The 27,933-nt window shown below is 55.0% G+C and overlaps 1 protein-coding gene across 1 annotated transcript in view; it reads right to left on the bottom strand.

The window, feature by feature from the left end:
- The window catches only part of ITPR3 (inositol 1,4,5-trisphosphate receptor type 3), a 46,171-nt gene that overhangs the window by 2,173 nt on the left and 16,065 nt on the right, over window positions 1-27,933 (bottom strand). Inside the window, exons 4-55 of the mRNA XM_009569792.2 lie at window positions 27,081-27,167; window positions 26,765-26,923; window positions 26,562-26,660; window positions 26,347-26,430; window positions 25,321-25,467; window positions 24,523-24,618; window positions 23,245-23,295; window positions 22,506-22,648; window positions 22,085-22,184; window positions 21,467-21,627; window positions 20,628-20,769; window positions 20,247-20,408; window positions 19,937-20,109; window positions 19,691-19,810; window positions 19,361-19,543; window positions 19,025-19,276; window positions 18,609-18,753; window positions 18,295-18,442; window positions 17,781-17,977; window positions 17,501-17,630; window positions 17,159-17,216; window positions 16,784-16,949; window positions 16,453-16,617; window positions 16,182-16,250; window positions 15,605-15,730; window positions 15,351-15,473; window positions 14,986-15,186; window positions 14,376-14,627; window positions 14,157-14,282; window positions 13,709-13,834; window positions 13,473-13,593; window positions 12,526-12,710; window positions 12,241-12,389; window positions 11,952-12,060; window positions 11,718-11,808; window positions 11,326-11,495; window positions 10,468-10,642; window positions 10,204-10,388; window positions 9,646-9,846; window positions 8,720-8,830; window positions 8,339-8,434; window positions 7,973-8,074; window positions 7,640-7,726; window positions 6,878-6,988; window positions 5,295-5,487; window positions 4,186-4,311; window positions 3,539-3,711; window positions 3,260-3,424; window positions 2,574-2,766; window positions 1,604-1,699; window positions 1,017-1,141; window positions 421-586 (exon numbers count right to left, since the gene is read on the bottom strand). Of these exons, the coding sequence (XP_009568087.1) occupies window positions 421-586; window positions 1,017-1,141; window positions 1,604-1,699; window positions 2,574-2,766; window positions 3,260-3,424; window positions 3,539-3,711; window positions 4,186-4,311; window positions 5,295-5,487; window positions 6,878-6,988; window positions 7,640-7,726; window positions 7,973-8,074; window positions 8,339-8,434; window positions 8,720-8,830; window positions 9,646-9,846; window positions 10,204-10,388; window positions 10,468-10,642; window positions 11,326-11,495; window positions 11,718-11,808; window positions 11,952-12,060; window positions 12,241-12,389; window positions 12,526-12,710; window positions 13,473-13,593; window positions 13,709-13,834; window positions 14,157-14,282; window positions 14,376-14,627; window positions 14,986-15,186; window positions 15,351-15,473; window positions 15,605-15,730; window positions 16,182-16,250; window positions 16,453-16,617; window positions 16,784-16,949; window positions 17,159-17,216; window positions 17,501-17,630; window positions 17,781-17,977; window positions 18,295-18,442; window positions 18,609-18,753; window positions 19,025-19,276; window positions 19,361-19,543; window positions 19,691-19,810; window positions 19,937-20,109; window positions 20,247-20,408; window positions 20,628-20,769; window positions 21,467-21,627; window positions 22,085-22,184; window positions 22,506-22,648; window positions 23,245-23,295; window positions 24,523-24,618; window positions 25,321-25,467; window positions 26,347-26,430; window positions 26,562-26,660; window positions 26,765-26,923; window positions 27,081-27,167 (7,321 nt within the window). The remainder of the gene's footprint in view (window positions 1-420; window positions 587-1,016; window positions 1,142-1,603; window positions 1,700-2,573; window positions 2,767-3,259; window positions 3,425-3,538; window positions 3,712-4,185; window positions 4,312-5,294; window positions 5,488-6,877; window positions 6,989-7,639; window positions 7,727-7,972; window positions 8,075-8,338; window positions 8,435-8,719; window positions 8,831-9,645; window positions 9,847-10,203; window positions 10,389-10,467; window positions 10,643-11,325; window positions 11,496-11,717; window positions 11,809-11,951; window positions 12,061-12,240; window positions 12,390-12,525; window positions 12,711-13,472; window positions 13,594-13,708; window positions 13,835-14,156; window positions 14,283-14,375; window positions 14,628-14,985; window positions 15,187-15,350; window positions 15,474-15,604; window positions 15,731-16,181; window positions 16,251-16,452; window positions 16,618-16,783; window positions 16,950-17,158; window positions 17,217-17,500; window positions 17,631-17,780; window positions 17,978-18,294; window positions 18,443-18,608; window positions 18,754-19,024; window positions 19,277-19,360; window positions 19,544-19,690; window positions 19,811-19,936; window positions 20,110-20,246; window positions 20,409-20,627; window positions 20,770-21,466; window positions 21,628-22,084; window positions 22,185-22,505; window positions 22,649-23,244; window positions 23,296-24,522; window positions 24,619-25,320; window positions 25,468-26,346; window positions 26,431-26,561; window positions 26,661-26,764; window positions 26,924-27,080; window positions 27,168-27,933) is intronic.

Genomic DNA, 27,933 nt, shown 5'->3' with positions numbered 1-27,933 from the left:
CTCTTAAGAAAAAAGCAGCTAGACTTGTTGATTTTTTTTCCTGTTTTTTCGATGCCTTCCTATGACTGAAAGCATTCCAGAACATTTTCTGTATTTTATTTCCTTAGTAATATGGTGTTTTTTTAGTTCCACTGGTTCAGTGATGGTCTCGGGAGTGATAGATGCACAGAACGAGACCTGCTCAACAGGCTACTTTGGTTTAACACCTCACTAACGGAAGGCAAGGAGCAATACAGATCATTTCCCCTCTCGATTTGTGTCCTTGTTTAAGCCTCCTCCCACTGCTAACTGACCCATCGGTTAGCAGGTTTCAGTTCAAAGGAAAACCAGAAACCAGTTGGAAGTCCTTCCCTTCCCTCAACTTCAGAAGACAGGAGGAGCTTTGGGGCAGTTCCTCAACACCGAGGTCCCGTCGCTCACCACATATGAAACAGGTGGTCTTCAGTATCTCTTCCTTCTTCTGCTTCTCGCTCCTCAGATCAGCAAAAGTGTCAATAATGACCCCAAAGATGAGGTTGAGAACGATGATAATGACGATAAAGAAGAAGAGGAGGTCATAGACAACCCGAGCAGGAAACAAAGACTCCTGTAATGGATGGAAGGGATAAATGTAGGTCTCTGCACATCTCTAGCTGCTCCAACCACGCTGTCTCATCACACGGGACACAGGCTGAGGAGGAATAAAAGGTGTGAAGGAGGAAGAAAGGAGGAAAGCACTGCAGGGCGGTGTGGGGGGATAGAGCTGAGGCACTGGAACAAGTCACCCTGAGAAGTGGTGGCTGCCTCATCCCTGGAGATGTTCCAGGCCAGGTTGGATGGGGCTTGGAGCAACCTGGTCCAGTGGGAGGTGTCCCTGCTCATGGCAGGGTGGTGGAACTGGATGACCTTTGAGGCCCAAACCCTTCTATGATTCTATGCAATTGTCACAGTTTTCAGGGAAAAAGGGCAGCTGCACATCAGTCCACACAGCAGGACTCGGTGCAAGAAAGGGGTCCCCGTATGCTGCCTAAACTCACATCCTTCGATGGCTTCCGCAGGATGTCCCCGACGCCCCCTCCGTTCCTCAGGCCGTGGTTCAGGACGGTGACGATGCACATGAGCAGCGTGTCGCAGGCGCGTTCCCACTGGTCAGTGACTGTTTCTGGAGCACCAGAGGGGAAACCAAAAGCAAAAACCCAGTGCACAGAGCGGGCTTAAATACCGGACCATTATAAAGACTTCAGAGCTGCAGGGATGACTCCTGTTGCAGTGCCACCTCCCGCTGCAATGACGCAGTGGCAAATCTCCTGGGAGCAGCTGCTCCTTGCAGATCTCCCAACCAGCAACTTCCCAGCAGCTCCTCCAGCTTGCTTCTTGCTGGGGAGGTGTTGGTTGAGCTCTCCCAAAGCTCCCACTTTCATTATGACTAAACTGAACTTACTTCAACATTCTTTTATGCCAAGGTCAGTGCAAAATTTGCGGGCTTCTTGCCTAACATGTGCCTGAAAGTTGGTTGGCCGTTTCCATCTTTAAAAAGCTAGGATTTTTCTGAGCTCGTTGATGAACCGGGCAGCCAACCTACTCTACCACTAACAGAGTCAACCCTTCTAATGAGCTCACTTACCTTCCAAAGCAGTGGGCACAGCAGAGCAGCTAATTTTGTCACCACTGCATGACTCCATGAAGGACTCCATGTTCCGTTGCATCCCCCAGGGGTCATCTGCAAGTAAAAGCGACCACAGCCTTGTCAGAGCATCACTTTGCTTTAGTAAAGCTTCTCACTGCTGTCACGGGTGCTTTTCAACTGCCTCTTTTTGTAGCTTCCAAGCTTCTTAGAAAAAAGTCGCTTCGTGTTCTCCTAGCCTTTTCCAGGCTTTGAGTCTTCTGCTCAAGATTCAGTGAGACCTCTACAGTGCTAAAACTCCAGTTGTAGCCGTCCACCCCGTCTCTGCAGTACTTCTAACCCCCAAACCCTGTGCTCTGCAGCACAAGATCCCAAAGTTGACGCAGGCAGCTGTTTTCTCTGCCAACCCCAAACCCAGAACTCTCAGGAGTTTGTGCCAAGGGTATAAAACCGGGAGTCCGTGGGCATGCACAGATCTGTGTGTGCTTCTGCGGTGGGGAGGGAGCAGGGTGTCCTGCTCAGCCTGGAGAAGAGAAGGCTCTGGGGAGAACATAGAGCAGCTTCCAGTACTGAAAGGGGCTCCAGGAAAGCTGGGGAGGGGCTCTGGATCTGAAAGTGCAGGGAATAGGATGAGGGGGAATGGTTTTCAGCTGAAAGAGGGGAAATGGAGATGAGATCTTAGGAAGAAATGTTTTGCTGTGAGGGTGGGGAGGTCCTGGCCCAGGTTGCCCAGAGCTGCCCCATCCCTGGAGGGGTTCCAGGCCAGGTTGGATGGGGCTTGGAGCCCCTGAACCAGAGGGAGGTGTCCCTGCCCATGGCAGGGGGTGGAACTGGATGGGCTTTGAGGTCCTTCCAACCCAACCCATTCCATGACTCTATGCAATGGTCCGGCTGCAGAAGGAGACCCATGCTCCAGCTCACCCCCCTCCAGCCCAAGCACCACAGCCAACGAAGGCAAGGGCTGACCAACCTTTGGCTTTGCTGTCCGGCAGCCGTTCCACCTCCAGGATGAAGTCATCCTTCAGGAACAGGAAGCCCACGATGGAGAAGAGGTAGACGAGGATGAGAGCCAGGAGGGCTGTCAGCAGGATGGAGCGCCCGTTCCGTGTCACGCTTTTGATGACATTAAACAAGGTCTCCTCGCGGTAGATCAAGTCAAACAGCTGAAAGGACCCAGGAGCAAAGAAATGCTGCGGGGTGTGTTTCTTGATAATGCCTGGGCTACCTCTATCCCCTTTTATCCCGAGATCTTGGATCACTCAGCAGACCTTGACTAACTTTCACATAAAGCCTTTAAGTTTCCCAGCTTACTGTGGGGAAGCAGAGAAGAATGAAGTGACTTGTGCACAGCAGGAGAGCCAAGAATAGGACACATGCACCCTGCCTCTGCCCTCCCCAGCTCACGTTGTCTCCCAGCTGACCCAGATAAAGTACACAGGAGAGATTAGAAAGAGAGAGAGATAGCAAAAGGCCAGGAAAAGACAGTAATAGATGCTGTCGGAAGGCAGAAAGCTCAGCCTACGCAAAGATTAGAACACAGTGAATTGTTCTCGGTGCCGTTATCAATCAGCCCCTGAAAGGTGTCACAGGAACCTTCTAGATTCTACCAGGGCAGACTGGCTACCTCTGTGTCCCAGACATCTGCATTGATTGTACCAGGATGCTGTAGAAGAGTTCATGCACAAAGAGCCCCAGGACGCTCGTCACGATGTAGCCAACGTGGTAAAGAAACTCCACATCCATGATCATGGCTTTGTAGCCTCGGATGAAGGTCCCACGATTGCCCACGAAGCTCACCACAAACACAATCTTGTTGGTCAGCTGGGGAACCAACCAGAAATGGGAGGGAGTGGGCTTTGCTGCACTTCATGCGCGCAGAACAGCCTCCCGCGCTTTAGGCTGCTCCGTTATTTTTCCAGCGGACGCGGAACTTACGTTTAGAGCTCCCAGGATATTCAGAGTGAGTCCAATCCCCAAGTAATAAATTGATCGCAAGATCAGCGCCACGAGGAGCGGTCTGACCCCGTAGCGCTTAGTGAACAGGGCCATGATGGAGAAGCAGACCAGAATCCAGAAGAGCAGCGAGATCAGGGGGGAATCCAGCACTCCTGGGAAGAGAAGATCCCTCGGTAATTAAATGGCATGAGATTAAATGCGTGCTGCCAATCGGACACGATGCTGCTGTCAAGATCGTCCAGAAAAACTAATGTGCTGATTATCAGAGGGAAGAAAGAGAGGAATTATGCTCGACTACAAAGACCTGTATTGACTAAGATGGTTCTTACTGATACATTTTTCTAACCTCTTTTATCTGAGACCTCAAAATCACTGTAAATGATGGGGGTTTGGCTGACAGCAGGGATGTGTTCCGTCAATGCTTCCCTCATCTTACAAACAGACAGGGAGACGAGACGTTTCTTTAAGAAAGAAGCCGGCAACTGAGATCATGACTCAATCCTTTCCTTTGACCAGAAGAAAGGACTTGGGGCTTTAGGGGAATACAGGTAAGGAGACCGGTTTTCCTGCATAGGAAGGTCCCTTTTTTCTTCCACCCTGAGAAGCAGCAGATGCTGGGCACTCACCCATGGAAGCAGCTTCAACATAGGGGTAGAAGAAAGCAATGATTATGTTGATGAAGACGGCCAAGTTGAAGGAAATGCTTCCCCAGAGTGTCATTCTGCGGGAGAACCAGTACATCAGCGGCATGCCTGGGGGGAGAGGAGGCAGACACACAAACCTCAGCCAACCTCGTGCCAGACAGGGAAGCATTTATCCTCCCAGCCATCCAAAGGGCTCTGCACAGCGCAGCCCGCGGGCCTGGAGAGATCCTTGCCTCCCATTTCCTTCAAAAGGTTAACGAAAGCTCCCTCCTCATCTGCTGAAATGGGAGTGCAAGTTCAAAATGTTACTGCTCACATTTCTTGGCTTCTCGGCCCTTTGACCTGCTCTGGCACCTTGGAATCAGATCAGCTCTGTCATCCTCCCCACCCTCCTCCTCACCTCCCATCTCCTACAGCCTCGCATCCTTCAAAACAACAGTGCCTTTGTGTTTTCAGCCCTGGTTCTTATCCCAGAGGGGACCCAGCCAGCAATTTCCCACCCGTATTGGAAACTTGTTTCCTGCTGAATTCCTAAGATAGTTTTGACTGGATCTGCAAGTGTTTTCTGAGCGGCTACGCTACCCCTTAGCTGCACGGCAGTATTTACAGTGTGACTCTTCACTGAGCTCCTGTTATTTAAAGCCAGGATTTCCGTCCTGATGCAGCCGTGAAAGCACCTAAAGGGGTCCGCAGGGTGCAGAGAGACAGGTTTTATTTCCCATACGTAGCTGCTAGGTTCTGGCTTAGGAGAAGGCAACTAAAAACAGATGAAGAGAGGGCTTTCCAGGGGAAAACACCTGCAGGTGTAAATCCCAGGAATGTGCTGCAAGATGCATTTCACGCTACCGAGGAACTGCACTAAAGGCACGGAGAAAATAAATCCCTGGGACCTTGATTAACCTGCAGTCCCTGCAAACTGCCAAGCGTGTCGTGCTCTACACAGCGAGGGGCACAGGCAGCGGAGAGATGCGATTTCCAGGCTGCTGCCAGGGTTCAAAGCAGGGCTGCCTCCCCTTTTCACAACACAGGATTATTCAAGGTGCCTGTGCTGGCCGGGAGAAGCCCGAAAGGAACGTCTGCCTTGCTCTTACTGCGCAGTTTCTTCTGCCATTCCATCTCGTTGTGGAGGAAGGACGACTGGTCGAAGAAATCACTGACTTTGCTGCCTTGTTCGTCCTGCTCCGTGGTGGTGAAGAGCCGGTACTTGGTCTCCTTGGTGAGGAACTCGCAGATGCCAGGCACGGGGAAGATTATCTGCTCCATGCTTCGGTCCAGGCGCACAATCTGCAGGAAGCAGGGAAAGGGGAGCGTGCCGTCAGATCCTGCCCCTGCCAGGCTTTGGTTTCCTCTTTCCCAGACCCAGCTGTGCCTTCCCCTCCTCCTTTCCACTCCACAGGGATCCAAATATGACCAGCCACTCTTCTAATGCTACAAACAGACTCAGCAAAGGTGGCTCTGGCTCTGCCGACGGAAAGCTGAGAGCGCGTGAAGCCTTGCTGGCCCATCTGCCCATGATGTCTTTATCAATGACCTGGGTGAAGGCATTGAGTGCACCCTCAGCAAGTTTGCAGATGACACTAAGCTGGGAGGAAGTGTGGATCTGCTGGAGGGTAGGGAGGCTCCAAAGGGATCTGAACAGGCTGGACCGCTGGGCCGAGACCAATGGGATGAGGTTTAACAAGGCCAAATGCCGGGTCCTGCACTTGGGGCACAACAACCCTGTGCAGCGCTACAGACTGGGGGAAGAGTGGCTGGAGAGCTGCACGGAGGAGAGGGACCTGGGGGTGTTGAGTGACTGACCATGAGCCAGCAGTGTGCCCAGGTGGCAAAGAAGGCCAATGGCATCTTGGCTTGGATCAGACACGGCGTGACCAGCAGGGCCAGGGAGGGGATTCTCCCTCTGTACTCGGCACTGGTGAGACCGCACCTTGAGTACTGTGTTCAGTTCTGGGCCCCTCACCACAAGAAGGATGTTGAGGCTCTGGAGCGTGTCCAGAGAAGAGCAACGAAGCTGGTGAGGGGCTGGAGAACGTCTGACGAGGAGCGGCTGAGAGAGCCTTGAGAAGAGGAGGCTGAGGGGAGACCTTATTGCTCTCTACAACTGCCTGAAAGGAGGGTGTGGAGAGGAGGGAGCTGGGCTCTTCTCCCCAGTGACAGGGGACAGGACAAGAGGGAATGGCCTGAAGCTCCGCCAGGGGAGGTTCAGGTTGGATATCCGAAAAAAATTCTTCACAGAAAGAGTCATTGGGCACTGGAACAGCTGCCCAGGGAGGGGGTCGAGTCGCCTTCCCTGGAGGTGTTTAAGGAACGGGTGGATGAAGTGCTGAGGGACATGGTTTAGGGAGTGTTAGGAATGGTTGGACTCGATGATCCAGTGGGTCCTTTCCAACCTGGTGATTCTATGATTCTATCTGCAAGGAGATCCATGCTGAGCAGGGATTGGGCTGCTGAAACGGCTGCGGGGCGAGAATGGAAGGGTCCGGGGAGGGCAGCTTATTCCCCCAGCTCTCCATGGGCTCTGCTAAGACCACCGACTCTGCTACGGGGCTGTTTGCTTTTTGCCGGCACAGGCGTGGGAAGTACAAAATAACCAGGCCCGAGGCAGGTGGAGCACACGTGGGATTCACCGACCACGTGCATAATAACGGCCACCCAACAACTAAATAGGTCTTGCCTCAATTTGGGATGTGTGTTTCTCGTAATAGGCCAGAGGGTCCTCTTCTTCCTCCTGGACTGGGGCCGACGACTTCAGCATCTGCGTCAGCTGTTTGTTGTTTAGGCTGAGCTGGGATGTGGGGAGAGGCAGAGAGAGGATGAGAGTGGCCTCGACCAGGGCAGTCAGGTCTAATTCTGCACTGACAACAGCGTTCCTTAAAAATCTACCAAAGCTGATGAGATTTCAGGGAAAAGCAAATGAATTAAAGCTTCCTAAAGGGTTACGAGCCCTCCCTGAGGTGACAGACATTCGATTCCCTGCAATAATTACATCCAAACGCTGCTAATCCACAAATTACAAATCAATGCCCGTAAAACCCCAGGGAAATCATATTACTGCTGGATCTTGTTCAGGATCTAAGGTACACAGGCAAGAAATGACAGCAAAGGACTCAGCCTTTCCTTTTCTGAAGCGGAGGGGAGAAAATGGGTCCCAGCAAGACCCCACCAGGGCCACCAGCCTATGGCCAGGTCACCCTACGGCCGAGTCCCACAAATACCTCTCTCTCTAGCTTGGTGCACACACCTTTGGGCTTGTAGTTTTGGCTACAAGGGCATTGATTAACTCTTTCTTTCTTTAAGCCTTTCCAGGGGACACTGAACCCCATCAAATCTTCAACAACAAACCCCAGGGTGGCTCAGCAAGGGTGGGAGGCTCTTTGCCGTCTCTCGTCAGGGTTTGGAGGGGCTCTGCCTCTATATTCCCAACGTGTCTCCATACCATGGATGAGATGCCTTCTTCCTCCTCTTCCTGGATTCGCTTCACCGGCTTCAGGAGCTGCTGCAGCGACTTGTTGTGTCGGGACAGCTGGAAGAAGGAGAGGGAGAGCCAAGTGAGCACAAGCTGGTGAGCAACCACCGGTGCACAGGGGAGCGGGATGGCCGGCAAGCCTGGGAGATGGCTTTACATGGGAGCCAAAAGCACATTTCCAGCCGTGCCTCCTCAAGGAGACCGGCCTGGCTGGAAGGGAAGTCAATAAATAGAGAGAAAAATGTGCAGAATGGCGAGTGGGAGCCCACCATGGTCAGGAACCCTGCTGTCACCACCCAGTACCTGCAGTGCCAGTATATAAATGTTGTGGCCGACTTCCCGGGGGGAAACCTCAGCGTTTTCACACTCCTCCTCCTGCAGATAGGCTTTCTTAATCACATCCACCTGGAAGGCAGCAGAGGGACAGTAAGCTTCTCCCCATCTCCTTGCCTTGTTTTCCTCCTCTGGCCACAAGCAGCTCCAGGAGAACCCTTAGGAAGGCTTTGTGCAGAAGGTGGTGTGGGATCAGCATTGTGGCAGTGGAGATGTTTATTGGATTGCAAACCAGGAACTGTACCAGGACCCACAGGCAGAAGGTCCAGCAATGGGCTGGGGAAGACTGGGGGGCTCATTGGGGCAAGACAAGGGGTGTTTCATGTCAGCCCTTACCAGCTCCTGCGGGCGGAGGCTGATGAGGATCCGCTCGGCATTTTCGCTGTCGTGTCTGCTCTCCATGAGGGCCAAGAGGAGCTTGGAGGCATTGTCCTGGTGAGGAGAAGCCCTCATTGAGAGGAGTTGCTCCCTGCCTCTGCCCAAGGTGGGCAGAAACCCCTGTACCCGAGTCAGCTGCAACTCTCCAGTCTTAGAGGCATCTGAGCTTCACATGGTGGAGACGCACCAGCCCTATCCCACCAAGCCCAGCTGCTGCCATGCATGAGGACCTGACCCGTGCAGAGTTCCCACTATCAGAGCCACCTCACGGACCTGCCAGAAGCCCACACAGCGATGCACACCCGTGTTCTCACCACCCCAACCCACAGCTCTTCCTACCTTCAGCTGCAGGACCAGGTCCATCCGATACTTGCAGAGGGGACTGATGTCGTTAAGGATGAGGGCTGTGATGATGTCGATCCCATTGGACTCGTGGGTCACGATGCAGCTCTGAGGGTTCAATGCAACGTGTGATCCTACAGCTGCTGCCAGATCTCCCAGCTTCATCCTCCAACACAGCTCAGGTCTGAAACATCGCCCTGTCTACAGCACTGACCCTGCCTGATCACCCCAGGAGCCCCAAATCTTCTCTCACTCTGATTAGGGCATTTGTTTCACTATATTATTTAACTGCTGCTCGCTTCTAGCCGAGCAGGAGCTCATAAGCCATGCAGAACCCCCGTGCATCCGGGCAACCCGTGCTCCCCACATTCTGCTAGAGCATGGGTCTCCTTCTGCAGCCGGACCATTGCATAGAAACATGGAATGGGTTGGGTTCAAAGGGACCTCAAAGGCCACCCAGTTCCACCCCCTGCCATGGGCAGGGACACCTCCCACTGGATCAGGGGCTCCAAACCCCATCCAACCTGGCCTTGAACCCCTCCAGGGATGGGGCAGCCACTTCTCAGGGAAACACTTCTCCCCAAGATCTCATCTCAATCTCCCCTCTTGCAGCTGAAAACCATTCCCCCTCATCCTCTCCCTGCCCTCCCTGATCCAGAGCCCCTCCCCAGCTTTTCTGGAGCCCCTTTCAGCACTGGAAGCTGCTCTGAGGTCTCCCCACAGCCTTCTCTTCTCCAGGCTGAACAACCCCAACTCTCTCAGCCTGGATCATGGAGGTGCTTCAGCCCTCGGATCATCTGCGTGTCCTCCTCTGGACTCAGTCTGACAGATCCACGTCCTTCCTGTCCTGAGGACTCCAGAACTGAACTGAAATGCCCCAAACACACCAGGAACAACCCAGACTTGCAGTGATAGCCACAGACCTGGTTCTCGTGGCAGGGACCTTGGCAGTACTCGGTCAGGGTCTCCAGGGTCTGGGTGATGAGGGCCACGTTGTACTCATTGATGTAGAGTCCCAGCAGCCCCAGCCCTCCCGTGGTGCTGCCGCACATGATATCGAGGAACTGCAGCGTCTCACACACCAGGTTGTAGTTAGTCTTGTTGTTCTGGCACCGGAGGAAGTTCTGTCGAGCAAAATCTGCAGTTACGGGCTGAGCAGCGTCGCTCTGATGGGGGGCAGTCCTGCTCCCCCCTCTATCCAGCTGCAGTTTGATGGAAAACTGGCCTGAGGCCATCCACGCAATGGAGGGACCCACAAGAAAAGCGCTCAGTCCCACAGACACAGTTGTGCCATGAAGGGTTCCTGCCACAACACCAAAAGTTATCCCGAAGAGGTGGTGCATTCACAGAAGGGGAAACTGAGGCACAGAGTGGCTGATGCAATGCCTTTTGGGACCAAATTGGGGCAAAGCCCAGCCTTCCCATGCTCCAGTCCTGTGGCCTCTGCCCAGATCCCAGATCCCAGCAGCCCCATAACCAACCTGCAGGTCCCGGTTGTGGTTCTCACAGAGCAGTTGCAGGAATCGTAGAATAGGCTCCATGATCAGGACCGTCACCCCCATCTCATTGTTCTGACCCTGCTCCCCAGTGTCATGGCCCTTCCGGAACCCGAGGCCCATGGGGTATCGGGTGGGGGTGCCTGGCATCATGAAGGTGTCTCCTCGTCCTAGAGGGCAATTCAACCTCGTTAGCATTGGGCTATCCAGTGACAGACATGAGTCCTACCAGGGGGGACAGCCCCATACCTTTGGTACCAGGGTCAGGCTCATCTTTGTCCTCTCGAGGTTTGTTCCCGATGTCACTCATGTTCACAGACACTGTAGATTTGGTCTCCTGTTGGGCCTTCTTCATCCGGTCATGCAACACTTTGAAGAACTTCTCAGACTTCTTGTCACTCGTCATGAGGTTGTAAAAGGATTTCTAAGAGAGGGGAGGAGAGCAGTTTGTGTCTTCATCATGAGTCCAAATTGTCTCTGCCTATCCCTCTGGTTTGGAAGCCTCCAGCACTCAAGACCTCATCTGAGATAACCTGGTGAGCCGGTTTACTTCCATACAAGAGCTCTGGACATCACACTTGGACTCAGAGAGGACTCCTCTTGGACTTCAGAGAGGACCTTTTAAAGTCCTCTTTACAGGGATGGATTGTCCCCAGCTGCTGTGCTACCCTAAACAGGGTTAGGGACGGAGCAAGCAGTGAGCATAGCAGCTCCGATCCTGGAATCCTACTGGTTTTTGCGTATACAATGTTTTGGCTTTTCTCTGATAAAGGTTCCAAGATAACCCAGGAGTTATCACCCAGAAGGTGATAACTGAGCTGTTTTAGCAAGACCCGGCAGAGGGCATCAGCATTACTCCAGAAACAACCTGCAGCAACCTGCCCTGTCCCACCATCCAGCCCTTCAGCTCCATCTCGCCTCAGAGCTGGAAAACTCAAAACCAGACAGATTTCTGCAGCTCCTCCTCTGAAAGGTCAGCAAACACGTGCAACCAAACAGTATTTTGGCAAAACCTGCTGCCCGGGGGCCAACTGAGGACTGCCCCGCACCCATGTCTTCCAAGTGACATCAAACTGTGGTTACCCCAATAACCCCTGATCTCAGCACCTGGATCTCGGTGTTTCCTCCATCCAGCAGCCGGATGGCAAGCAGGATGCTCTCTTGGAAGATCTTCTCGTTCTTGGTATTCATGATGAGGTCAGCCACCAACTTGGTGGCTCCTTCTCGATCTAGCCGGCACTGGACAGCAGCAATAGCAGACCAGTCCTGGTCCTGGCCTGTGTGAGGACACACGGATGGATGTGATGCTGTGATGGTGCAGGAGAATGAACACACCTAAATCACTGCCGGGGGGCATCTCGGTCCCATCCCTTCGTTTCCCCAGATCCTTTACTGCTATGGAGGTGGGAACACGGAGACCAGCTACCGACCTGACCTGGGCATTCGAGGTGTTTGAGCAGCACAGAGAGACAGGGAGGGTGCAGGAGAGGGACACTCACCTCCCCCAGCGGCATCTACGATTTCTCCTTTGGAGCTGGACCTCTTGTTCTGCAGGTAATTGTTCAGGAGCATTTTCCGCAGCAGGTTGCCCTGCCAAGACAAATAAACGTCGTGAGTCAACCAACACCAGGGCTGGTGCTAGAGAAGAACGAGACTGAGCACCCGTGGGCTGCAGTGGGGAGGGCATGATGAGAGGCATGGCTGAGGACACATCATTGGACCATGGTGCTCACCCTCTCACCGTACTTGTTCCTCTTCACCAGCATCTGCTGCAGCGTCCTCAGTACCTTGATGCACAGCTTCTCCTCGGTCTCCATGAGGTCCTTGGTGTGCTGCACCAGCCTGGCACAGCAGAGCCACCGTCATGCAGCCGAGAGGGACAAGGGGATTCCTGAGGGAACCAACCCCACCATCCCTCCAGGCTGCAGGCACACACTGGGACGCACAACTCCGGAAGGATGAAGGCCACCAGCCCTTCCCAACCCTCCCAGCAATCCCTAGGTGATTGCAAAGCATCCTCACTTGGACAGGAAACCTCCACTCTCGCATCGCTGAAACGCCTCTGTCCCCTCCATGAAAAGCAGCTCTGGCCGGTGGAGGACATCCACCAGTACAGACAGCTCGGCCTCCACCAGTGGTTTCAAGCGATCCTCCAGGGCACTGATGATGTCCTACAAGTCACAGCACACACCTTTAGGGCCAATGCACGCCTAGGAGACACAAGCGTGGGAAAGGGACCCCTGCAACGCCAGCACCTTCTTGGTATCATGCACTGATCCACACCCCTGCTGCTTCCCCGCCCCATACCTGCAGCTTCTCTATGATGTTCTTGTAGTCCCACTGGTTGGGGGTGGTGGAGACCCGGGGAAAGGTCCGCGTGGCTGTCTTATAGCTGGATGTGTTCCTCTGCACGGTGTTGGTGGAGCTGCTGTTGAGCAGGGAGCTGACGTGGGCATCCAGGTCCATAGGCAGTGCGATGGAGCGGCTCTTGGCTGCAGGAGATAACCATGGACAACCATGCATGGACAACCATGACCCAAACCCATGCCATTGGCTGGGTCCCACCTCACTGCCTCAAGCCAGGCACCATCCCCCAGCTCTTCATTTGCAGCAGAGAAGATTTGGGTTAAAAACAAGAGTAAAATCCTCCAGGCTAGCGAGAGTATGGGGGGGTATTGCCATCCCTCCCTCCCCACTGCAGCACAACATTGCCTAAAGCTTCCCCGGCTCAACGTAGGATGGAGAGAAACACCACTTCCAGTTTTCATTTGGGAAAGCCCAGCATGGAGATGTTGTAAGCACTCTGCCTTAAATAACAAAGGGAAATCCCCACCCAGCCTCTAACCACCAAGCCATCCTTTCCACACGGTGACTCAGGGCTCACAATCCTCACTGTCCCGAGTCAGGCAGCCACAGGCAGGCTGAGGGCAAAGTCCTGGCGAGGGAAAACCACCCTAAATGCTGGCTTTGTTTCCAGGCCCTTCTCCAGCAAGGACACACCGGGGATTTCCCAACCAAGCCCAGGCTTTGGTTATCCCCACACCACCCTGGTCACGCCCGGAGATGTAGCTCAAAGAAAAAAAAAAGCACATCCCAGAGCCAAACCTCCCGATTCCCGGCCAGGAGCCTTTCATCAGCCAAAACCCGCAGTAGGGATGATGGCTCTTGCTCGCTGCTGCAGTGGAGGATGCCAAGGATGGCTTCATCCTCCTGGTTGATGAGGAACAGAGCAACCCTGTGATGCAGCTCCTTACCGACCATGGCCAGCGTGCGGATGCAGGCTTCCACCGAGCTCTTGTGCTGCTGCTGCAGCCAGGGGCACTCCAGCAACCTCATGGTGGACTGGAGAAGCTGCACCACAATGGTCTGGTGGGTCTGAAGGAGAGAGCAGGTAGGTATCAGTGCAAGGTGTGTCCAGATCTTGGTTTAGGGGGCTTGGGGAGCCACTTTCCTCCTCCAGACGTGGCCTGTCTATGCAGCGCCTTATTACCTGCAGTGAGGTGCTGTTCTCTGAGAAGGGGGAGCTGAAGAACGCGTTGATGGTGTCCAGCACCACCGTCAGCACGTACTTCTCCAGTGTAGGGTCTGGCAGGCGTTTCTCTCGCTTCTTGCACATCTGTGAGGGCAAAGGAGGATGCTGATGGCACCAGGGCAAGGTAAGCATGTGGCCTGGCCAGATGCTGGTGGTGTGACAGCACCATCAGGACCTTGCTGAGCCAGGGATATGGCCAGTGACGCAGCTCCTGAGTCTACACCAATGCCAGAGAGCCCTGACTGCTCCTCAGTCCATAGCGTGGCACCTACACCAGTTCCCATGGTGCCTGTGCCCCACAGCTTGCTCCCCTGGCTTCAAGGAAGCCTTGATGACACCAACCCGTCCCCATCTGATGCAAAAGCTGTTGCTGTCACATCCCTCCCACTCAACCCTCCTCACACACCCGGGCCATGTCCAGGGTGAAGTTCTCAAAAAGAGTCCAGATGTGGTTGCTGGTGTAGATCTCCTTCATCTCCACCTCCGTGTCCACGTAGCAGTGGTTGACGAAGTTCACGTAGGCCATCTTCACCTGCCGGGGAAGGACGGAGAGAGGCACAGGCACCATCAGGAGAAGGTAATCAGTGCAAAGCCACCAGCACCCTCCTCACTGAACAACCCATACCTCTGTGATGCAGTCCTCATGTGTCACCACCCGCACCACGTCCTCCAACGGCAGCAGGGACGTGCACTTGATCTCCGTGTAGACGTTCTTGCCCTCGGCACAGGCAGCCAGCAGGTCTACCAGTGAGATGTGGTACATCAGCGGGCTGTTCTCTTCCACCCCATCCCTGGCCGCTGTCATCATCTCCAGAAGGGTGGCCAGTGAAGCCTTGTCGTTGTAGAAAACCACCACATCGTCCCCGGCATTGGTGAGCTGCAGGGAAGGGTCAGTGGTCACCGCTCTGGAGAAGGAGGATCAGAAACCTCACAAGGCAGAACGCAGTGTCCTCTGCAGGAGGACAACGAAAGGGAGCACCCAGTGAAGGGTGAAAGGGATGTGCATTTATGGGAAAAGCAGTGCGATCAAAACCCATAGCTTGTGTGTCTCCAGAATGGTTATTGGCCCTTGGACCTTGCATTGAGCTCCTGGAGACGCTTCCTACTCCAGGAAGAAGCCAGCATGGCTGGCAAGGCTCTTCCTCAAGGAAGAAGCCAACCACATGCCTGCTGGGGGCTGTGCCCTGCTAACACCCCACACTCATGCCCCACGAGCCGGAGGTAGAGGTGCTCACCTCGGTCATGATCATGTCCTGGCACTTCTTGACGTACTTGCCCTCGGCCTTGATGATTGTGTGCAGGAAATCGAGGTACTGCACGTGGCGGCCGTGGGTGGCCACGCAGTGGATGAAGTGCTGCGGTACCGTCTCGTTGATCTCCGAGCAGAGCTGGTAGTTGTTGAGGAAGATGTGCTGCATCGTCTCAGCCTCCAGGAGCTGTGGGACCAGGGGAGAAGAATGAGGCTCTGGGGAACAGTCATCCCTCCTGCCTTCACCCTTCCTCTCCCAGGGTCTCCTCCTGGCTTTTCTGTCTCTTGCTCTCAGCCCTGGAGTGGTACCAAAGTGTCTCCTTTGACCACCCTTCATTCCCCTCTCCTTACCCCTGGGGTCAGGAACAGGTTGAGGTGTTTGTGCAGCAGGGCCTGGTTTTCCTGATTTCCAGCACAAAACTTCTGCAGGAACTGGTGGGTGAATTTCAGGATCTCCATCATCTTGGCATCACCCTGAGGAAGGGTAGAGAAGAGAAATGCCCAGAGTTGGTGAGGGATGGAGAGAAGGAGAAGGCTGCTGTCCCTCGTGCCCTACCCAGCTAGGCAGGGTGATGTCCAAATCCTTCAGGTTTTTGCTCACCTACCTTCTCGTAAGGGATCTGCAGCAGATCCAGCATCACTTTGTGGGCGTCCATGTTCTTCAGCAGGCGTTGCTGCTTCTTGCGCACTTGCTCTCCGACCCCACACATCTTATTCAGCCGTTCCAGGATCTGGGGAGAGAAGGGCCGTGGCCGAAGAGATTGAGCCCATCAGGATGGCCACCAGAGCTGGGGGCTTGCTTGCCATCTAGATGTGCCCGTCACAAGCCCAGGTTCTCCCTGCATGCCCAGCTTTGTGAGTTGCTCACAAATCCTGCTATTCCACTCAAACCCTCTTTCCAGTGCCGCACAGAGAGACGTTGTCTCCATCACCAACCTTCTTCCGTCTGGTCCCAACCGTGCAAGGCTCACTGCTGAGCCCTGGGGACACAACAAGGCTCCTTGTCACGCTAAGCTGGTAGAACAAGCCCTGGCTTGGACTCATTTCTACTGAACCATAGGAGAGATTGGAAATCCCCCCTATAATTTAACCCTTTCTGTCCTCTCTGGTGCTCCTGTGCCAACCCAGCCCAGGCAGATACTGCTGGCCGTGCCCCCAGGGAGAGGACTTGGTCTCACTTACCCCCTTGACTATCTGATAGTTCTCACTGCTCTTCTCTCCTGGAGCAACGACCTCTTCATCAGCGGCATGCTGCAAGGGGACAGAAACAGCATGAGGGTCCCACTGCACCTCTCCAAAGTCTGGAGACCACACAGGAACTTCCTTGACCCTCCTCTCCCAGGGAGAGGGTGCTTGACCCATCAAGAGGCGTTAGGTGTTGGACTGAAGCAAGCTGCACCTCTGCCCCCAACCATCCTGCCCTGGTCCCCAGGGGCCTGATCAGGGCTCTCACCTCTTTCTTCTCCTTCTTGTTCCCCTCCACCGTGCTGTCCCCTTTGTTGCTGCCCTTCTTATCCACCCAGAGCTCTGATTTCTCCACCATGGTGCGGAGTTTGTCCAGCTCTGACTTGATCACCTTGTAGTTCTCGACGTCCTGGGCTGAGATGAGGAGCTGAACCTGCAGCGACAACCCCAGGAGTCTCCAGTTTGGGGCACAAACCTCATTCCCCTCCTCATTCATTCCTCCCGCCCAAGGAAACGGGCTAGGACCCATCCCAGGTCTTGCACCCACAGCTGAGTGCAGTCTTAAGAGGTGCTCCAGGCCAACATCCCACCGGGGTTACCTGTTTGAAGGTGTGCAAGACCTCCTGCCTCTGGCTGAAGTGCTTGAAGAGGAGCTGCAGAGAGCCGGAGATGAGCGGCGGGTAGTCGTGCATCGTCAGGTGGATCAGCACCCGCAGAAACATCCTCCCTCCCTCGTCATCCACCTCTAACATGCTGCTCGTCTTCCTGAAGTCGGGATGAAAGCACATGGCGTTAGCGGCCACGTGGGAGCTCGCATGCACTCAGCCACCCCTCGGGGCTGACGAGGACACCTGCATTAGCCTTTAGACCCTGGTCTTCCTCATCACCTGCAGCTTTCAGCCTCGGCAGTATGGACAGGAGAGGAAGAGCCCTACGGCCAGGCTAACTACGCACCGGAGGGGGCAGGGACTCACCCCACGCCGAACATGGCTTCTGCGTGCTCGCCGATCCGATCCAGGTTCATGGCTGCAGCTGAAGAGAGAGGAAAAGGAGATGGAAGGCATGGCCAACGCGATCCCTCTGTAACGGCAGAAACCCTGCAGGAAGGCACCCAGCTCCCTGGCCCCTGCTCCGAGTGTCCACGACAGCCACAGGACATCTCACGCCTCCTGCACAAAGTCCAGGCCCTCACGGTCCCTGCCAGCAGCGGTGGCAGATGGAGAGCTGCTGGAGCTGTCACCTCCATCGCCTGTGTGTCCCCAGCCTGTAGGGTTTGCCGAGTTGAAGTTGTACCAGGAGCAAAGTGGAAGAGTTACTTGTGGAGTCAAAGGCTGGAGCCGTCCCGTCAGCCGCGCTGTCCTGCATGGGGTAGACTTCTACAAACTCCTTCTTGAAGACGGAAAGCAGGTAGGAAATCCTGTAGTCCAGCCGCACATTCAGGATGAACTGGCAGCAGCAAAGAGAAGACAGCAAAAGTAAGTCCCCTCTTCATGCCAGCTGCCTCTTCATCAGAAACCAGGTCTTCCCTTCAACACCCAATCCCCATGGGTCCCACCCACGGCTCCGCAATGCTTCTCCCTCCCCACTGGCTCAAACCTGCAAGATCTCCAGGATCTTCAGCTTAGTCTCCATCACCACAATGTTCTCATTCTCAACATTCCTCCCTCTGTCCACTTGCTCGGGGGCAGACCCAGTACTGAGGCTCGGAGGGCTGAAGATGGACTGTTTCCTGCTCAGCACCATGGTAGACATCATTTGTCCAACACCCTGGATCGACCTCCGCACATTCTTCCCTACAGAGGCAGCCACAGCGGGAAGAGTTAATGCAGATGGAAGGGGAGGTGGCAGAGGACCAACAGAAGGACCCGCTTAGACTGGAAAATGCTGCAGATATTAATTAGAGGATGAGTAGGAGGGACTGGCCATTTCTCTGGCATGGCCAAGGGCTCAAGACCTCAACATTTCCTGTCTCCCAGCGCAGATCCAGCCAAAGTTTCCATGTCAACAAACTGGTGGCTTGTTTTCTCGCAGCCAAAACTGGAAAGCACTGGGTAGACCACGGAAAACACCCTCCCACAGGACCATGCCTGGTTATGGAGCAGGGACTCACCCGTCACCTCATCATTGTAGACAGTTTGCATCATCAGCTGAGGGTTTTGGACGCAGTCGATAATACCCAGCAGAGTCCGCGTCAGGCGCAGCAGCTCACTGAAGCTGTAGAAGCCGAAGTAGATGAGGTTGTGGGCAAGGCTGACGACCTGGGGAAGGACAAGGCAACTCCAGACCTCGTCGTACTCAGGGCTGGGTAGGACAAGCAGACGTGGGGGAGAAGGATGCCAGTGTGACCACCCTCGTTGCAGAAGCAGTTGCAGCCAAACCATGCTGCACCCTGCAACGTGCCAGTGATACCGGCAGGATTCATACCTCAAAGGTGAGCTTGTTCTTCTCCTCATTGGCGAAGGGCACCGCCTCGCTCACCACGTTGTTGAGGTAGTCCTCCACGAACTCCATGGTGCTGGCAAACTTGTTCTTCTTGTCGTCACGTGAGACATTGAGGTTGGAGTCATAACTGTGAGGAGAGATGGTGGAGGTGAGCTGGATGGCAGCAAGGGTCCTTGCACCCAGCCTGGAAGGAGCACTCTCCAGGCAACTGCTGAGCCATCATGGCCAGAAGTGATGTTCATGACTGTGATGGAGCTTCCTTCTTTCTGAAGGCTGAGATCTGACAAGTGTCCCCCTCCCGGTCCCTTCTAAAGCAAGTCAGTCCCTACAAGAGATGGCATCTGCCATTCCACCTTCTGCCCAGTCTCTCAAAGCCACTGCGAGCCCCAACATCTCACTCTTTGATCGTGATGGCTGTGGGGATCTCGGTCCAGAGCCGTGCAAACTTCACCGGCATCACCAGCTCCTGGGGGTCTCTGTCCACATGCACGTGCAACATGAGGTGGCAGAAGGATGCCCGGAGATCGAAGGGCAGCATCTCATCTGCCATGCAGAGGAAGATCAGGTCCACACCCAGCTGCTGGGAGATCTCCTTGATGGCCAAGTACTGGCGATCCAGGCACATACGGGCAAAGAGCTTCAGCTGGTACCTGCCCAGGGACAATGGGGAAAGGGAGTGAGTATCTGCAACCTTTACGTTCTCACCTGGGGAGAGGCTGCTGCAGGATCGTCACCTGTAGTAGCTGAGGACATTCTCATCATGGGCATTGCCAGCCCGGGCCTCCTGCGCCAGCTGCCGGATGCTTTTCTCGTGGTGGTCATTGTTCTTGTCTGTCCAGGTGAGCCAGACCTCCTCCTCCGAGTACTCGATGCTCAGGTACTCATGGGTCTGGGACATCTCCTTCACCGGCCGCAGCCTAGGACAGAAAAGGGGTAAAACTGGAGATGCTCCCGTGGACAGGGAGCACCTCGAGGGGTTTTATCAGGGCACCGTGGGAGCTGGTGGAAGGCAGGGCCAGGAACCAAACCCCTAATGTGGAAAACCTCTCCCCGTGGCTACTCACTCTGTTTTGATGAGGATGTCACTGTTCTTTGGGTCCAGCACACACTTGCAGATCAGCTCCTGGGTGACGGGGATGGCGATGTGGTTGGACACACACAGGTCTGAGAGGTAGTCCAAAAACCTACAAAGCAGACAGCTTGCTGTGAAAGAGGGGGTCCACGAGGTCTGTCTCCACCTCTAACTGAGGCACATCCCACCCATCACGCAGCACAAAGCTCTTTGGGATGAGGCTTTTCCAGACACGCACCGTGGCTCACGGTTCTTGCGCACCAAGCTGACAAAGGTCTCCACCTCTGTTTTTGTGATGTGCTTCTCCAGCAGCTTGCGGTTGTTGTGCAGCAAGGCCGTGATGGTGTCCTCGGCCAGGATGTCGTAGCCAATCTGGGACTGCATCATGCCGAACTGCTTGGCAATGTGCTCCTGGGGTGGGCAGAGAGGAGCACATGGAGCTTCCTTGGGGTTTGGCAATGCCATCCGTCCCACCAAGACCTGGGTAGCCCCTCAGGGCTTTGTAACACGTGTCGGGATGGGGGGTCCCCTGGCCACCCCTCATGCACCTGGTTCTTGCGATAGTCCTCCTGGGAATGCCGGAGCACACGGTAACACAGCCGAAACATGTACTGGTAAGGAGCGTTCTTCTGGTCCGACAGCTCTTCCAGCCGCACCAGCGGCCCTTCCCCACCCTTGTCCTTGAAGGGGGCTTTCAGGATCCCAAAGATCTGCCCAAAAGTGAAGATGGTAAGTGCTGTGCCCCCTCCATGCTGCCCCCACCATGCTTGGCTGGACATCAGCCATGCTTGCTAGGAGGCCTTGGTGCACCACTGACCAGCTACACCTCCTCCATGGGGTATTCCTGGCTGCCAGCGTGGCCCTGGGCAGGGCAGGACATCTCCACAGGACCTCAGTCTACTCAGATGCAGGGCTGCAGGGCCACTCACCTGCTTCAAGATGTTCTGCTCTCGCATCAACTTCTGCCGCTCCCGGTTGGGTTTGGTCACCACAATGTCCAGCACGTTCTGGCCATTGTTGGGGACATCACTGACAAAAAACACCAAGTCCTCCAGCAGCTGGATCACAAACCTACAAAGAGGCACAGCGCCAGTGGAGTGGTGGGACTCTTGCTGATGGGTTGGTCACCCACCACAAGGAGCCCACCCACACTCAGTTCCCTGCGACGATGCCAGCGCATTTTGGAGGACCAAAGAGCCCACGTTCTGCGAGGGAAAGGATTGTCCCCTCCACCTCCTGCTGGAGGTTGATGGCTGCCCTGAAGCAAGAGGTTTTACATCCCCTGTGGTTCCTAAGAAAACTATCGCTGTGAGCCAGGTGCCAGGGTAAAGCTGGAGGCTTTAGATCGTGATTCACGCTGAAGATTTTGGATGGAACGCCTCTGCCCCCTTAGTCACCTCTGTAGGACCTGCTTGGGGCGGGCTGGCAGGGCGGAAGCGGCTCGCTCTGTCCCACGGGGTATCTGTGTTTGCTCAGGAAGCACCAAGAACCCACCCACCTAAAAATAATACCGTGACTAACCCGGCTGCCCCTATCGCGAGGCCATCTCTCAGCCCCTCGGATATTTTTCTAGCAGCAAAGGAGGGGCCGGAGCGGGGCTGCGGTATTATCTGGTTTCCTTGTCAGACCTCTGGGAGAAGCAGGCGTGGATTTGGGTTGTGGGCAGGAAAGCAAGACAGCGCTGGCACCAAGACCCAGGCAGGGGCCCCATCCTGCGGCGATGCTGCAGAGCCCTTGGAGGAGCCCAGCACGGGAAACGACATCCTACCTCCGGTCATTCTGGCTGAGAAAACCTTCGTTCATCTTCTCCACCACGTTGGCCAGCATCGAGCTGGCATCATTAGCAAAGTCCAGGTCCCGGATCTCAGACACGGGCACAGAGACAATGGCGAAAGCTTCTTTGTCTTCTTTGGTGGGGCACGTGCCCAGCTGGGGAGCAATGGGAAAGCATCATCTCACAGACAGGGCAATGCCAAGTGTGTCCCCACCATCTGCCACCAACCCGGGTGAAGTCAATGACCCACTTCATCCTGACTCGAACAGGTTGCCCAGGGAAGCTGTGGCTGCCCCATCCCTGGAGGTGTTCAAGGCCAGGTTGGATGGGACTTGGAGCCCCTGATCCAGTGGGAGGTGTCCCTGCCCATGACAGGGGGTGGAACTGGATGATCTTTAAGGTCCCTTCCAACCCAAATTATTCTATGATTCTATGACTGGAAGGACTAGGATAGGCTCTAGGTTACTGGGATGGGCTCTGGGCTGGTGTCCAGCCACCTCCTTGGACCACCAGGGTATTTCAGCCCCTGGGTACTGGGTGGAAAGAGCATCCCAAGACCTATTGGGGCACAAGGAATAAATCCACGTACAGAAGAAGGGAGCAGTGCCATACCATGAGGCGAATGGGCCTCTCCTCATCGATGTCAATGGGCACGTTGGTGCTCTGGATCCAGGTGTTGGTGCAGAGGTGGCGCAGCCTCACATAGGAGTTCCTGCAAACGGCACAATGTCCTGGTGAGAGAGCTTCACAAGGAAACATCAGCACCGACCACTGGCAGAAGCTGCCCAGGGACGTGGTGCAGTCCCCATCCCTGGAGGTGTTTAAAAGACAGGCAGATGAAGTGCTTAGGGATATGGTTTAGTGGTGGACAGGTATGGTTGGGCTTGATGATCTCAAAGGTCCTTTCCAACCTAGTGATTCTTCCAGCATCCAGCAAAACCCCTGTAAGAACAGACTTGCCAAAATTTCACTCCACGCAATTAAGCTTCCCTTCTTTATTTCAGTCTCTCCGTGGCAGCACGTCCTTACGTACCGTGGGACGAAGGAGTCCGTCTTCTGCAGTGTGGTAGGGTCCAGCTCGAAGAGGGAGGCGATGTCATTGCCGTGGGGCACAGCCACGAGCCGGTATTTGATCTTCTCGCCCGTGTTCCTGCGACTGGCGCGGCTGCTGCCCCCCTGCGCCAGGGAAAAACGCCTTTGAGCCCAGCGTGCGGTGGTTGCCCCGCCGAGCCCAGCCTCCCCGCGCACGTGGCATCGGAGGAGACACACAGCGGCTATGCTCAGAGCAGAAGCTTTTGCTCGGACACCAGGCTGAGCCTCAGAGCGCGGAGACGCACGAGGGGCTGCAAGAGCACAAGCGCGGTGTGATGCACCTGAGCTACGAGGCCACCCCTTCTCCAAATCTCACCGAACAGCAAAGAGAAGAACCCCCTGAAAGTTCAAATCTCTTTTCTAACAGCACTTCCCCACGGCCTGGGGATCCAACATGCACTGGGACCCCTCCAACAGATTCCAGCAGGGTCCTCTTGCAAGCAGGACATAGGGATGCTACTCTACATGGATGCGGGATGCAGGGATGCTCTGCCGGGCAGCGGGACAGCCTCCGGCCGCAGCCTGGGCGCCAAGTGGGATCCGGCAGCACGGCACGGGCACTGTCCCCGCGGTGGGCTCTGTTTCGGGTTATTTCCCTGCTTTCAGGCAGAATCTAAGAGACGGCGTGATTTCAGGCAGCGGCAGCAGCATTTCTGCTAGCGAGGCTGCACACAGCTCACCGTGGGCGCTGCTTTGGGCTCAGCCACGTCTCCTTTATAACTTGGGTTTTCCTGAAAAGTTAAAGAGGGAGATGAAAGACAGCTATCAGTCCTCCCACTCGGTCCCTCCAAAACCCTGAGTCTGGGGTGTTATCGCTATTCCTGCCTTCCTCGATCACTTCACAGGGAGAGGAATCCTGCCCGGATGGGGCTGGAGGACATGGTCCGTCCCCAGGGCACAGCGCTCTATCCCTGAGGAGCGGGATGGGGTGAGCCCTGGTGAGGAAACCCAAGGCTTTTCGTTACAGCAAGATGAGCTCTTGCTGTAAATCCCTCGAGGCCCCAGGTTGAGGTCTCAGCAATGGAAGCCGCGCAGCAGCAACCCAGGATAGGGAACATCTAGGATCTTCTTTCCTCTGCAGAAGGTGTCACCTGAGCATCTTTTGGTTCAAAGCAGCCATTTCAGAGTCCCAGTATTTGCTATGTTCCATCCTACCAGTGATAGAAGGAGCCCTGGGAACTACCTTTAGTTGTCTTCTCCAGCTAGAGAGCACCTTTGGCACACGGTACACCCAGATCCCCCCGGTACTCCCCTGCTTCCCTGGCAGCACGGTGTAACTCCATCATTCCCTTGGTCCCAGCAGCTCATTTGTGTCATGTAAACCACATTATCTAAGTGCTGCAATCTCTTTGTGCCTCTAGCAGGAGGCCTTGAGCTGGCCTTAAATGGGAGGGAAGAAAAAAGCTTGGCAAATGATGTTTCCAGGCACAGATTTTGCCCACGCTTTCCCTGGGCAGGGACAGCGCTGGATGTTGCTGTGGAGCAGAGGATAAGGATGGGCAAAACCTGATGGGGAAGAGTTAAACGCAGCAGGATGAATTATCTCTGGCTTCCATCGAATCTGGAGGTTGTGTCGGTTCAGCTTCTTGGCCCAGAGCGAGCAAATAGAGGAAAGTCCCGGCCACCCCTTCCTGCCCTCTCCGGGCCAGGAGAAGAAGGAGCTGGGAACAGCACTTTCGGCAAGCGATACCCTGCACTGTGGGGTGGGGGAATCCAGGGGGAAAAGCTGAGCCCTCCAAACAGGTAAGTGATGATGATGCTCACAGAATCAGTGCCAAAGCCTTCTGGGAGCAAGAAGGAGCCGCCAGGACATCTCTGATAGCAAACTGGAGCGGGGCCAGAGGCCATCCTGAGCATCACTGCTCTGCCTAAGAGTAGGTTGGCACTGGGGTGCAGGGGACGGTACCAGCCTCCTGAGGACAGGGTGGGTTTCTGCATCTCCCGGCTCGCCTGCTTACCTCCGCTGCCAGGTAGTTGCCCGTGGCGAGGTGCTTGAAGCGGTACAAGCCATTCCAGTGCCCAGCTCCCCCTCGGCACGGGTCATGGTGAACAACCTGGGAGAAGAAAAAGAGAGATCAGCCAGTGGCGTATGGAGCTGTGAGGAACCGGGATGCCAGTCCTGGCTCTGAGCCCTCGCTGACTGAGAGGACTGGAGTACCTCTCATCCGAGGACAGGCTGAAAGAGTTGGGGTTGTTCAGCCTGGAGAAAAGAAGGTGCCAAGGAGACCTTATAGCGACCTTCCAGTACCTGAAGGGGCTACAAGAAAGCTGGGGAGGGGCTGTTCATAAAGGCTGTGGGGATAGGATGAGCGGGAATGGGTATAAACTGGAGAGGGGCAGAGTTAGACTGTACATTAGGAGGAATTTCTTCCCTATGAGAGTGAGGAGACACTGGCCCAGGTTGCCCAGAGCAGTGGTGGCTGCCCCATCCCTGGAGGTGTTCCAGGCCAGGTTGGATGGGGCTCAGAGCCCCTGATCCAGTGGGAGGTGTCCCTGCCCACGGCAAGGGGTGGAACTGGATGATTTTTAAGGTCCCTTCCAACCCAAACTATTCCATGATTCCATGACTCAGCAGCCACGGTTCCCAGAACTCTCACAGAGCTCGAGTCTCGCACTGGCTTTAAGCAGGGCTGCCAGGCTACCGGAGGTGGAAATGTGTAGGAAAAAAATACTGCTTCTAGCAACCACCCCCGGTAAAAGTGCAGAAAGGTACCCTGAAAGTCCTTGGACACACGCTCCATCCCCTCCTTGCTCACCTCCACTTCCCACAGGGCGTTGGAGCTGGTGGCTGAGGTGGCCGACAGCCTCAGAGTGGTGCGCAGGAAGACGTGCAGCTTGCCTTTGTACTCATCACAGGTGAGAAACTTCTCCTGCTCAGCGTGGAAGAGCCTCACCACATCCCCCTGGACCATGATACAGTGATGAGACCCAGGGATGTGGCTCTCCTCTAAGCCAACGTAGCTCCTTCTGTGACCCCCCCCAACCCTGCAAAGGGGATGAGAATGCCCCTGTACCCGGGCATCATCAGTTCTTCTAGTCCTACCTACCTGAGTTGTGCTGAAACCCACCTCAGGTGCATAAATGCTCCTTCAAACGCAGCGGAGGGCACCTTGGAGGCACCTTGCACTTACTCATGCAACCCCCTTCTCTCTGCTTCCCTTTCCCTGAGCTGTAAGATGGGTGCAAACCCATCACTTTACACCCCTGGAGCAGGCAAAGGCTCTGCTCACCAATATGTTTAAGGCATTAACGCCCCAGGGAGGAGGATGCAGTGGATGCTGGAAGCCAAGGATAAGCGTGGCGCCTGGGGACAAGGGTCTGTAAGATCCTAACAATCAATATCCATCCAGCTGCTTCCTGGAGGACCTCAGCCCTGAACAATAGCTCTGCAGGGAAAGTTCCTTTCCCAGGCAACAGCCTGCCCTGCTGCACAGCTAAACCGCTGAAAATTGTCCTCGCAGCAAGAAGCTGCTGCTGGCACTACGTGTGCCTTGTATTCTCCTTGAGAGACAACTTAATACAATAAGGTGGAAGGTAATTTCATGCCCCTCTAGATACCTGCTGCTAGGAGATACTAAAATATCCAATTCTAGCTTGCTGTTAAGTTCTCCAAGTCATGAATTCTAGAAATTAAGGTCCTCAAGGCAAGATCTCTTTCCTCTGCCCTTGTCACAAAGCCAAATGGCTGCTCACATGTCCTGCCCTGCCCAAGGAACCAGGGCTGGATCTCCAGAGCCCACCACGTCCTGGGCTGCTGGCAGCAGCCAAACCTCCTTCCTTACCCCTTTCAGCACTTCTTCCATGTGGTCACAGAATTGCATGAAAAGATTGATTTTCCAGCTGGTGTTACAATTGACCGAGTTCACCTAAGGAGCGAAAGAGGAAGGTCAAGATCCTTGAGACGAGGGGGGAAAAAAAGGAAGAAAAAGGGGAAAAAAAAGAAACAGGCAAGCACCAAAAGTCAGATGTCATATATGCAGCCCAGCCCCGGCCCTACCTCCTTGCAGCCGGCGTTGTCAGCAAGCTCGTAGTTGCTGGCGTGCAGCGGCTGCCCTGCATTGACAGGGTTCAGGATGACTTTGTCTCCCACAACTACCTGGGGAGCAAAATGGGAAAGAAGGGAGCAAGGATGAGCCAGGCGGGGAGGTGAGCTTTCTGCACAGTTTAACACGTGGGGACTTTTTTTAGCCCTGCGCTCACATTATCCCCGTTGCTCCTCAGCTTCCAGAAGGGCTGGATGAAGAGCCAGGATCCTTCATTGCCCGTGGCATCCAGCGTCACCCGCATGGCATTCTTCTCGAGCAGAGCTGGCAGCCGCTTGTTCACCGTCAGGTACTTGTTGCTTTTCATGTGGAGGAGCTGGAAAGGTGAATGCCAGGGTGAGGTGTGGGGTACAGCCCCCTGAGGTCCTCAGGGCTGGTCGCATCCAGAAGTGAGTCTGCCTGACTCCTATGGGCTGGATCTTCGGATCTACCTCCAAAACCCATCAGGGGAGAGGGAGGGGAAGTGCCCATACCTGTATGACACTGCCGTATTTCACCACGTCGCCATGTACCTTCTTGTTCTCCGTCTCGTTCTGCTTCTGCTCCATCTGAGCTGCATGCTGAACACCAAAAGGAGAAAAACTGAGTGTAACGCACTCTTCTCACACCCTGGAGCAAGTCCCAAAGGGGTCACCTGCACCCTCAGCTATGGGGAGGGTGGGACAGGCTCCAGCATCCCTCTGTCCCATAGCCAATGTGGTCCAGAGCCATAATATGACCCTCAGCATCCAAGACCTCAGCCCAGGACCCTGGTGTGGCCCCGAGCAGCTGTAGAGAGCCCATACGAGCTTTAAATAGAGGACTTAAAAATTAGGACGGGGACAAAACAGCACTGAAATTCCCTTCAGAAGCCCAGAAGGTCTTACGGGGAGCACTAAAAGGATGGGCAACGCACCCATCTCAGCCCCACCGCAGCAGGGCTGTGGGGACAGGGGCTTCCCAGCAGCACCGACTCCGAAAAGTAAAAAGCTCCGTGCTGGCAGTGCCATGCTTGGAGATGGCTGCAGGTCCAAACCTGCTGCAGTGCACGCGGCAGGATGCATCCCTGCTGGCCAAGATGCCCCAAGAATGGATTGCTCAGCACTGCTTGCAGCCCCTCTCTCTGAAACCACAGATATTTTCCACGCAGTGGCTCCGGCAGTCAGGTGAGCGATGCTGACGGACATGGAGCAAAGCAGGAACTTGCTCCCTCAGTCTGGGATCAGTCTGGGAATGGTGAGGGTGCTGACAACCCCGGCGCCAGCCTGGGCAAAGCTGAGGCAGCACCAGCTCAGTGCTTTCCCGCAGCCAGGAAAGAGCGGTGAGAGGTGAAACTGGGAGAGCATC

The sequence above is a fragment of the Cuculus canorus genome, chromosome 24 (genome assembly GCF_017976375.1).
Source record: "Cuculus canorus isolate bCucCan1 chromosome 24, bCucCan1.pri, whole genome shotgun sequence".
NCBI classification, from domain to species: domain Eukaryota; kingdom Metazoa; phylum Chordata; class Aves; order Cuculiformes; family Cuculidae; genus Cuculus; species Cuculus canorus.
This window is presented reverse-complemented; position numbering and strand designations above follow the sequence as displayed.